The 11990-nt window shown below is 38.4% G+C and overlaps 1 protein-coding gene across 1 annotated transcript; it reads left to right on the top strand.

Moving 5' to 3' along the window:
• The first annotated feature begins 1241 nt into the window (after window positions 1–1241).
• ZSCAN2 (zinc finger and SCAN domain containing 2) lies at window positions 1242–11859 on the top strand. The gene is made up of 2 exons (XM_044665490.1): window positions 1242–1266; window positions 10418–11859. Exon 2 carries the CDS (start codon window positions 10462–10464, stop codon window positions 11857–11859), a length of 1398 nt encoding a protein of 465 aa, XP_044521425.1. The 5' UTR covers window positions 1242–1266; window positions 10418–10461.
• The last annotated feature ends 131 nt before the right edge of the window (window positions 11860–11990 follow it).

The following is an 11990-nucleotide window of genomic DNA, read 5'->3' as shown; positions in this document are numbered from 1 at the left end:
CCTGCCTCAATAAGGCACTCTAGTAAAACTGTTTAGACATAGTAGAAATCTATTAGTGTTTTAAATTAATATAATTCCTTATTGCTTCTTTGGAGACAATGGGATCAGACTTAAAAATCCAAAGTGTGGGAGTTAGGGATTGTCAAGTGCTGGGGCCTGACTTTATTTTGATTTCTCTTATGCTTGAATCAAATGAACTTTTTGGGTTAAAAGACTTCAAACTTATTACTGCTGCTGCTCAAGTGGATTTCCTGAGCAAGACCCCCGAACAAGTAAGGTGAACTAGGGGGCACCTAGGTGGCACAGTGGAGGGAGTACCTAGATTAGAGTCAAGAAAACTCATCTTTGTGAGTTCAAATGTAGCCTCAGTTGCTTCATCTGTAAAACTGTGAAGGAAATAGCAAACCATTTTAGTATCTTGCCAAGAAAACCCATATGGGGTCAAAAAGAGTTAGACGTGCCTGGGCAACAACAACAAAATGGTTAACTTGAAGATCCTTTATGCTCTTTCCCAGGCAGTGTTGTATAGTGACTAGAGTAGTTCCTGCTTTCCCATCCTCACTGGGAATGTTACTAACCCTTTTCTATGGTCAAAACATCTCTACTTATATCTTTATGCAACCAGTACATACTTTGTCATTTTTTAATGAGCTCTTGAAACAGGAGTGAGAATGAACCTGGTCTCTAATGCCTCAACCTTCTCCTCCGTTAGCTCTCTCTATCACCCGGGTTCCAGCCTTTTCTGAGGAGGACAGTAATGAAGACCAAGTTATGGAGGCTGCACTCCTAATGGCCAGGGCTCAGGTGAGTTTGGGGTCCTTCTACCTCTTTAGTATTGCTGCTGCATACATGTTATTTGCCCAGAATCTGCAGCTACTTTTTCACACTCAGCTAACCCCTCAAAACAATTTTATTTGGAAATCCTTTAGATTTCTATTCTAAGGGAAGGAGTATTTTGCTCAAGTTGCAATTCTGTTTCCCAGGGCTTTCCCTTGCCATCATTAGAATTCCATTTACCCCAGAACATACGACTTTGGGGCAGAGGAGCTTTCTTTGAATGTTGTTTGCAAGCTTTGCTATCTTTGCAAGTGGATTGCCCTTGAGGCAACAAATAATAGTGAAGGGTGTTCTTGTTTCAGGGACCAGGGACATTTAAAGATGGGGAAGTTTCTCTCTCCCAAGAGAAGCAAGAAAGTCTGGATGCTGCTCCAAAGGACCTCTGTGGTGATGTGATGCAGGAGAATTATGGCAATGACCTGTCGCATGGTAAAGATTTATTTTCTCTGGAAATACTTAGCATTTTTCTCTTTTAAAAATTTCGTCATCCCATGAAATTTTATCTCCGGATAGAGTGAAAAATGACAACTAACATGTTCAGAGTAGCAATATTTAAAATAAGTATGCGTTGCATATACATGTTGTTGATAGCCAGCCCTGGCTGTTGTGCCCTCAGATTTTGTTTTATATTCTCATTATCTTATTTAATTTTGTTGTACATAGAGACTGATACACTGTGGTACAATCGAATGTAATGGACTTCTGTACTAGCAGCAATGCAATGATCCAGGACAATTCTGAGGGACTTAAGAGAAAGAACAGTATCCACAGTCAGAGGAAGTATGAACCTAAGTATGAACTTTTGTAGACTGAAGGTGCGAGCTGAACCTGGATCTCTATTGTGAATTACTATGATGTCAGATTTTAATATGTGGGAATTTAAACCCCTTTTTTAATTTATGGATACCAGCAGAATCTAATCTCAGCAAAACCTCTTACTGAAAACCTGCAAATAATAAATTTTAGTAATAAAATTCTATCATCAGGGCCTTAATGAATAATTTTGCTAATTGTTTTTCTTGCCTAATAGCAGCTGCTTATTCAGGAAATCTAATTTTTATTTTATTTTTATTTTTTATTTAGAATATTTTCTCATGGTTACATGATTCATGTTCTTTCCCTATCCCCCACACTCCTCCCCTCCCTATAGCCAATGCACAGTTCCACTGGGTTTTACATGTATCATTGATCAAGACCTATTTCCATATTATTGATAGTTGGACTAGAGTTATCGTTTAGTGTCTATATTCCCAATAATATCCCCATCAGCCCATGTGTTCAAGCAGTTGTTTTTCTTCTGTGTTTCTACTCCTACAATTCTTCCTCTGAATGTGGCTAGTTTTCTTTCTCATAAGTCCCTCAGAATTGTCCTGGATCATTGCATTGCTGCTAGTACAGAAGTCCATTACATTCGATTGTACCACAGTATATCAGCCTCTATGTACAACATTCTCCTGATTCTGCTCCTTTTGCTCTGCATCAATTCCTGGAGGTCATTCCAGTTCACATGGAATTCCTTTGAGCACAATAGTATTCCATCACCAACAGATAACATAATTTGTTCAACCATTCCCCAATCAAAGGGTATCCCCTCATTTTCCAATTTTTTGCCACCACAAAGAGCACAGCTATAAATATTTTTGTACAAGTCTTTTTCCTTATTATCTCTTTGGGGTACAAACCCAGCAGTGCTATGGCTGGATCAAAGGGCAGGCAATCTTTTGTAGTCCTTTGAGCATAGTTCCAAATTGCCATCCAGAATGGTTGGATCAATTCACAACTCCACCAGCAATGCATTAATATCCCAATTTTGCCACATCAGGAAGTCTAATTTTTAAAAGATCTTAAGTTTAATCAGACCATCTTCTTTAAGGTCACTGAAAGTATTCATCAAGAAATATTTTGTACCATGCACTCTGCAAAGCTGTATAACTTTTCTAGTTACTAAGACAGATATAAATGATCAACAGCTCAGCAGATTGAACACAAATGTAAATATGTATAAGTAGAGGATTAAATGCAATTCTGGTGAGTGGAAATGGCTTCTTGAAATGAAATATTTAGACAGTATATGCCCTTTCAGAGCAAAGGGTAAGAATCAATGGAGTCATAGATTTAAGGCTAGAAGGGTCCTAAGAGGTCATCCAGTCCAACCCTTCATTTTACACTCTTTCTACTACAATTTTCTACTACTCCAAAACTCTTTCTACTACATCAAGACCTTGGTTTTCCTTTGGGAGGATAGAAAGGCAAATTATAGATGAGAGAATAGTTTAAACAATAGTAGTAGAGCTAAGTAGCTCTAATTAAAGCAAAGGAATTAGATGTAGACAAGATCATTATCCCCCTACAAAACAGAACACACAGAATGACACACTTGATTTAAAAAAAAGATTATTTTTAATGGCAGATAATTAAACCTGTCATGGTGTGTTCATCTTCTTTTATGATTTCAAGTTGAGACAAAGTACCTGACTGCAAATCCCAGCTCTACTATCTAGTATGTGAAGTTGGGCACATCCCTTCCTCTCTGTAGGCCTTCAGTTTCCTCATCTGTTAAACAATAAGATAGGACTAGACAGTCTACAGAATCCCTTTTATCTCCCAAACTATGGTCCTGTGATGGGTTACGACAAAGGCTCAAAGACTGCAGAAGACAGTCATTTTCAGAAGGTACAATTTCCTAACCTCATCTACGGCTCACAAAAGCCTTTCCTCTGTTCTTGGCTCCAGGAGGGTGTGTTTGAGGGTAGTGCTATATGCCAGTCAGTGGGTAGTTATTAAACACGTATTCTCTGTGTATATATTTGTCTTTGCTGCTTATGTAGCCATAAAAGATGTAAATGCCAAAAAAGAAACTAAAGAGATCAGGGCAGAGTAGGACTTACATAGGGATAAAAAATTGCCCAGATAGTTTCTTAGTAACCATTTTTATGAAACATAGCTGCTTTATAAGGAGTTAGATAAGTTTCCTTCCTTCCCTAATGTTCCACCCTTTAAGTACAAGAAGCTAATTTTTTCCCCATCATTGTAGAAGATGGCAAAACAGAACAACAACAACAACAACAAAAAACAGACCACTTTATTGGTTGGCTCTTTCCTACAGAACCGCTAGGGCTGAACAGATCTAGAAGTAGTGAGGGCAGAAGTAGCTAGGTGACTCAATGGATAGAGCGTCACATCTGGAGATTGGAGGTCCTGGGTTCAAACTTGACCTCAGATCCTTCCTAGCTATGTGACCCTGGTCAAGTCACTTAACCGTATTTGCCTAACCCTTATCCCTTTTTTGCCTTGGAACTGATACTTAGTATTGATTCTAAGACAGAAGGTGAGAGTTTTTTAAAAAGTCATGAGGACCTAAGGTGGTAAATACGGGGAGATTTCAGCCTCTACAGGAAATTTATGATGCTCCACCAAGGAAGACTTGAGCAATATTGAAATGTATATTCACCAGAAACCAAAGGAAAAAGTTATGCTGTCTGATTCTGTAGGAACTAGATATTAGTTTCAGGTCTGAAGATATTAAATTCTCACATTTATATTTTTTTATATTTTAGCCTTTATTTTTTATATTTAAATAGGGTTAGGGCTGAAGCTTAGCATTATTAAGAACATTTTATGCTATTTGCTATTCAGATAAGACAGTGTTCTTTTTTTTTCAAAACCTGACCAAGAAAAAAAATAACTTAATAAGAAGATGACCCAAACAATATCTCATTATGTGGCAGAGAGGTTTGTAGCTCTCAGAGAGCCTATCATAAATGCAGTGTAGGCAGGAATCAGAAGAAAATGAGTGTCAGCTACTAAAAAGTGTCGTTTTTATGCAGAACAGTATTTTAGTATAACTCCCAAATTTGACTACGTCTTAATTTTGTCTTTGAGCTAATGTTCCCTTAGATTCAGCTTTTTATATTAACTTTTGAAAAGTGCTGATTAAATATAACAGATTACCATACATGGCCAAAGAATAATTTGCCCTCATTTTGTTCTAGATCTTAAATAGCACATTTATTCGAGTTGAGTATTGAGTCTGCCCTCCTTGACTTTCCGACTCCCATCTCCATTTGACTCCAGTCGGCACAGAAACATGACATTCCCCAATGCAGTGCTTTCTTCTCTAATCATGTTCTCGTCTGGTCATCAACTTCTTCCTGACTAAAAAGGACTCTTTCTCTGCCCTGAATTTACTCCATTGTGAGAGCTGCCCTCTCTAGAACTAAACTTGTCCTCTCTGTTTTCCACAGACCTTGTCTTATCCCCAACATAGTATCACCTCAGCTTTCTTTCTTGCCTTTTCCTAGGCCTGCAACACTACTGAAGAAAATGGTGTTACTATAGACCTAAACCACCACAGATTTTACTTGGTCTTTCTTAGTTGCTTAACAGTCTATTTGACCTTCATTTTCTAACCTGGCACATGCTACTCTTATTGTAGCTGATAACGAAGCCTCTTACTTTCCTAATATACTCATCTCTTCATATGTCTTCTCTTTCTTACCTACATTCCTTATCATGGACTTAGACAGTGTGGACATAAAAAGAAACTAATATTTACCTTACTCCAAATTCTCTTCCAACCCATATATATATTTATGTACATATATATATATATAAATATATATATGCTTCCTTCCATAGTTGTTTAGTGATCTGTATAGTTTTGTTCTTTTTTAAAAATTTAGCACTATTTCCTACATATGTACCTTTTCATAGACCAAACTGGTCCACATAATTGCCATTTTTTTTTAAAAACCCTTACCTTCTGTCTTAGAGCCAATACTGTGTATTGGCTCCAAGGCAGAAGAGTGGTAAGGGCTAGGCAATGGGGATCAAGTGACTTGCCCAGGGTCACACAACTGGGAGACCAGATTTGAACCTAGGACCTCCCATCTCTAGGCCTGGCTCTCAATCCACTGAGCTACCCAGCTGCCCCCCATAATTGCCATTTTGATAGCATTTTCATAATTTTTAAGATGTTCCATGCGTCACTCAGAGGAAAACATATTCCTCTGCCTTTCTAAAGCCAAGTCCTTTACTTGTGCTCTGAGTCTTATTCTTTCTTCTCCATTTCTTCTCTTCTTTCAAGCCCTTCAACTATAAGACATTTTTAACCTTTCTAGCAAAACCTACCATCTCATTTCTCCTCTTTTGCCACCAAACTTCCAGGGAACAATCTCCATTTACCATTTTTATTTCTTCATTAACTCATTATAATCCTTTATCTTCATTATCTCAATGAAATAGCTTTCTCTGCTCCCAAGGTCTCTTATTCAAATCCTCTGGCCCTTTCTCATAACTTGCTTTTCTTGATCTCACTATGGTCACTGTGGACCACATTCTTTTAAAAAATTTTCTATTTGTTTCTTTCTCTTCTGGTACATACTTATTCTTTTCTTGATTCTTAAAAATATAATTCATTTTTCAGAAACTGGTTCAGAAAGCAACAGTCACAGGAGGGTCATCATTTGAGGCAGTAAACTTTGTATAAAGTTTTCCACAAAAAAACATAATTTGACAATACTCATATCCTTGTTTTTTGAAAGTCAGATTTTATTGCCTTTTCTCAAATTTTACAATGTGAGGAAAAATTGGATATGTAAGAGACAACTCAGTTTTGTTTGCAGCAAGTAGCTTCCTAGAGAATTGAGAAAAGCCTGGTTCAAGAAACTGTTTTGTGATTATTTCTGTTGTGAATTTTATAATAATAAAGGGGCCAGTCATGGATGTTTCTCATTAGTATGTATGACTTTCTCTTAGATCACTTCATTTTCCAAGTATTTAGCAAGTGGCAGACAAAACTTTTGTAGAAACTGGGAAATGTCCTTTTTTTAAAATCCTTCCCTTCTGTCTTAGAATCAATGCTGTGTATTGGTTCTAAGGCAGAAGAGCAGTAAGGGCTAGACACTGGAGATTAAGTGACTTGTCCAGGGTCACACAGCTAGGAAGTGTCTAAGACCAAATTTGAACCTAGAACCTCCTGTCTCTGGGCCTGGCTCTCTCAATCCACTGAGCCACCCAGCTGCCCCTGGAAGTGTCTTTTAGAAGTCTTCAAATTTTTGATGACTTATAAAATGAGACATCAGGGAAAGTAGGTAGAATGTTTTACTAAATTTGTAGTTAGAGGAGAAAGATAGGTGGTTCACTATATTGAAAGCCAGGCCTAGAAAAGTGAGATCCTGGGTTCAAATGTGGCCTCAGATACTTCCTAGTTGTGTCTTCTTGGGCTTAACCCATGTTACCCCCATTGCCTAGCCCTTACTGCTCTTCTGCCTTGGAACCAATACACAGCATTGATTCTAAGATGGAAGATAAGAGGTGTTTTTTTTTTTTAAGAATGTAATTACAGAAATTTCTTGTAGAAATAATAACTTTCCCCCAGGAAAACTTTGGACAAAATTAACAGTATTTACAATAGTTTAGAAGCCTAGAAACTCAGTTGGAAGAGACTTCAGGGCCCCCTCATCGAGCCTGTATTTGAACAAGTCTCCCCACTATAACATACACAACTAGTCATCGGGCAAAGGTTGGATGGCCAATTGTTGGCTATGTTGCAGAGAGGACTCTACTCCTTGAGCCTCTTACTTACTTTCCATGATGATTTCTCTCCTTATTCTCCTATTCTGACTCTTTTTCTTTTGTTCTCTCCCTGTCAGTGTCCATCATTGTTCAGTCCTTAGTTTCTTTGTTCTTTTACTCCCTTAAAGAGATCAACAAGTGTTATGATTTAACTAGGACATCTGTGTAGATAACTCCTAATTACATATGTCTAGCACTGACCTTTCCCATCAACTTCCATTCACACAGTCTTGGCTTCTTATAGAATATCTCCCTCCACGTTAATGTTCCACTGGTAGTTACTATGTCTAGAATAAAACTCATTTCCCCTCCCCAAATCTGTCATGGTCCTATCATACTCCAGTTAAACAGGCTCACATGTTAGAATCATTCATTTCTGACCATATCCAGTTAGTCACCAAAGTCCCACTCTGAAATGTCTCTAGGTTTCTCCATCTTTTTCTATAATCCCTGCCACTACCCTGAATTACTGAATAACCTAACTGCCTGTTAAAAACTTCCAACACACATTGCTGCAGAAACTTGTTTCCTAACAAATTAAGCTCATAACCTTAGCCTGGAGTTAAAATTATTGGTGTACTTATTCCAGAGTCCCTCTACTAGATTAAAAGATCTTTAAATATTTTATGCATCCCTCTATCCCTGGTCTACTTAATATAGTAATCAGACTTGTTGGAAATACATAGTTTAGCCTCACCTTATCTATTCAGCCTTGTCTCCCATTGATTTCCAGCATGAACCTTTATTCCTATTTATTGCTCCAACCCTCCCTTTCATTGTGGCCTGCCAGGTTTACAGAATAACATAAATCAAACCTGAATTTATCTAAGTACTTTATTAAGCCTGCATAGTCCCAGCTGAAAGATGTGGGGAATGCACTTGCTATGCATGCATTCAAGTCCCATATCTCGTCTGGATACAGGACCATTTTAAGCCTCAGCTCATTTCCTCCCATTCATATGACATTCACAGACATCACTTCTCCCTCACCATTCCCCAAATGTCATTCAAGGATCAGTCCCAGATATAGGAACTCTGTTGTTTTCTCCAATTTCCACAACCTTGCATATGCCCAGTTTAAGACCTGATCTGGGCGAAGGGTTCCTCTGTTGTCCTGGTAGCTGTCCTTTAGCATCTTCAGATCATTGCCTCAGTTCATTTTCTGGTTTCCTTATCCAGGGTCTGATTTCCCCGTATTCTTAGGGTCTTCCGTGTGGCTCTCTTTCCCTGTTGTGTCTTCCTTAGATTTCTTTTATATCTTATGTGTCAACTTCAAGAATAAAGGATAAAGAACCCACATTTGTCCTTTCTGTGTCATATCCCTTTTATGCTTGAGAAAACATGCTTACAATAATACATTATTAACATGGCACAAGCAAGGTTATTGTACACCATTTAAAGGCCCTCTTACTTACATCTTGAGCCTGGAACAGATTCTTTTTCACCCCAGCCCTTAGCCAATTTTATTCCCCTTAGGCACAGTAACACTATTCATGTTAACTTCTATACATTTCCCCCACTCTTACATGATCATTTCCAACTTCATTTCTTTGTTCATGCTGTCCCTTTCACTTGTAATGTCCCCTCCCCTTTCCAGTAGTGTATTTGGCAATTACTTCCTTCAAGACCCAGCTCAAATCCTACCTCTTCCAAAAACCTTCCTAACCTATTCCAGACCATATTGAGATCACCTTTCTTTGAATTCCCAAGGCAATCATAATCTGTATTGGGTATTGTACTAGATACTACAATGCCCTTTACTTAATATGATTATAAGATTTTAAATATATATATAGTGTATATGCACAGTTTTCCCTTTTCTCCCAAATGGATTATGAGATATGTCAGGGACTGTCTTCATATTCTTTGTATCTCCTTCAGCAGAGTTGTCAGACACTCAGCCCATGGGTCACATATGGTCCATAACACTCCCAAGTACAGCCTGACCCAGATTAAAATGTAATTGGGAAATATTTAACAAAATAAATATACAACTAAACATAGATAACATTGCATTTTAAAACTTAAGTCAGTACATGGTCCACAGGGAAACACATATATAGATTAGTGGCCCCTATTTCCATTTGTGTTTGACACCACTGTCCTATAATAGTGGGCTCACAAATACTTTATTACTTGACCTAAATCATGAGTCTTCAAATGATCCCATGTTTCTGATTCCTTCTAAGATTGTGTCATAAGCTGGACACCTAAACAAAATAGGCCCCAAACTTCTAGCTTTATGAAGATTGCAACTGAGGTTAAGGAACTGCCTGCTCAGTTCTTTGAATCCCAGTGAATATTTTGGCTTAATGTTTTCAAGGCAATAGCCAGGGTTTTCTGGCCTTCATTTATCTTGAGACTATAGAAACTGAAACAGAATTTTCTTCTGTCCCCTCATAATCTATGGTCATGGGTCCACGATTTTCCTTGAAGCTTTTTACCTATACAATTTTTAACGATGAACCTAGTCACCTATGCAAATGCTTAGAGACTTCGTCATTTTGTATTGCTGTTAAAATGCCAAGTAATATAATGGCAGGCTCTAGATAGATAGTAACTGAAAGTAATAACTGTACCTTCTGTTTCACTAGAGCAGAGACGGACTTTAGGATTTTTTTTTTATCTGTTGGCCAACAGAAGATATTCTTTGGGTACCCTGTTTGCTTCCTGGTGATTGGGATTTCCAAATTCTAAACCCGACTTCACCTTTCAACTGAAGCAAAAACGAGAACTGTGGTACTTGCTAGCCTTTGGAGAAAAAGATTGATTCTGAGACATTCATTCCTATCCAGATGAGATAGTTGTGAAAATAACTGGGCTATCAGCTTGGAAGAATTACAGTGGAGATTAAATCCACTTGAATTCTCAAGTATCTTGATGATCCTCAGAAACTTAATTTTAACTTTTATCTCCCCCCCACTTTTTTTTTTGCCTATTGTTTCCTTCCTTTTCAATGAAAGAAATTATTTATAAACAGGCTTTTTTTTCTTGGTCCTTTCAGATTTTGAAATCCAGAGTGAGAATGAAGAGAATTCAAATCAGGAAATGTTTGAAGCAGTGGAAGAAAATATGATGTTATCAGGAAGGCCTGAAGGGGAAGGCATTCAGCATTCTGATTGGGGAAGTGACTTTGAGAGAGACTATGGGATAGAGAGGCCTCAGGGAAATTCCCAAGAAGTGGAATATGGGGAAACTACTTTTCAGGACAGGGAAATAGGGCAATTCATAGGCCTTCAGGGAACCTATTTAGGTGAGAAGCCCTATGAATGCCCTCAATGTGGGAAAACCTTCAGTCGGAAGTCACACCTTATTACACATGAGAGGACCCATACAGGAGAGAAATACTATAAATGTGATGAATGTGGAAAAAGTTTTAGTGATGGCTCAAATTTTAGTAGACACCAAACAACTCATACTGGGGAGAAACCTTATAAATGCAGAGATTGTGGAAAAAGCTTTAGCCGGAGTGCAAACCTAATAACACACCAGAGAATCCACACAGGGGAAAAACCCTTCCAGTGTGCTGAGTGTGGGAAAAGTTTCAGCAGGAGTCCCAACCTCATTGCTCATCAGCGAACCCACACAGGAGAGAAACCATATTCATGCCTGGAGTGTGGAAAGAGCTTTGGTAACCGTTCTAGCCTTAATACACACCAGGGAATTCACACTGGAGAGAAACCCTATGAATGTAAAGAGTGTGGAGAAAGCTTTAGCTACAACTCTAATTTAATTAGGCACCAGAGAATCCACACAGGAGAGAAACCATATAAATGTACTGACTGTGGACAAAGATTCAGTCAGAGCTCAGCCCTTATTACACACCGAAGAACTCATACAGGAGAAAAGCCCTATCAGTGCAACGAATGTGGAAAAAGCTTTAGCCGAAGCTCAAATCTGGCAACACACCGAAGAACTCACATGGTGGAGAAGCCCTATAAATGTGGTGAGTGTGGGAAAAGTTTCAGCCAGAGTTCTAGTTTGATTGCCCATCAAGGAATGCACACAGGAGAGAAACCCTATGAATGCCTGACATGTGGGGAAAGCTTTAGTTGGAGTTCCAACCTTATTAAACACCAGAGAATCCACACAGGAGAGAAGCCCTATAAGTGCTCTGAGTGTGGGAAATGTTTCAGCCAGCGATCACAACTTGTGGTCCATCAGAGAACTCACACAGGAGAGAAGCCATATAAATGTCTCATGTGTGGAAAAAGCTTCAGCCGGGGATCAATCCTTGTCATGCACCAGAGAGCTCATCTAGGGGACAAACCTTATAGATGTCCTGAATGTGGGAAAGGCTTCAGTTGGAATTCCGTTCTTATCATACATCAAAGAATACATACAGGAGAAAGGCCCTACAAATGCCCAGAGTGTGGGAAAGGCTTTAGTAATAGTTCCAACTTTATTACACATCAGAGAACTCACATGAAAGAGAAACTCTATTGATATAGCAAGTATTGGGAAAAGTCTGATATATCAGGAAACTGATAGGAAAGCCACAAGCATCCTGAAGGCAGTAGTTCTACCAAAAAAAAGTATCTAATGTCCCATTTAAAGATCCATTCACTTTAATGTTC

The sequence above is a fragment of the Gracilinanus agilis genome, chromosome 2 (genome assembly GCF_016433145.1).
Source record: "Gracilinanus agilis isolate LMUSP501 chromosome 2, AgileGrace, whole genome shotgun sequence".
NCBI classification, from domain to species: domain Eukaryota; kingdom Metazoa; phylum Chordata; class Mammalia; order Didelphimorphia; family Didelphidae; genus Gracilinanus; species Gracilinanus agilis.
This window is presented reverse-complemented; position numbering and strand designations above follow the sequence as displayed.

Excerpts from the sequence above, each read along its gene's own strand:
- ZSCAN2 (XM_044665490.1), top strand. The coding sequence starts at position 10,462 with ATGTTTGAAGCAGTGGAAGAAAATATGATGTTATCAGGAAGGCCTGAA.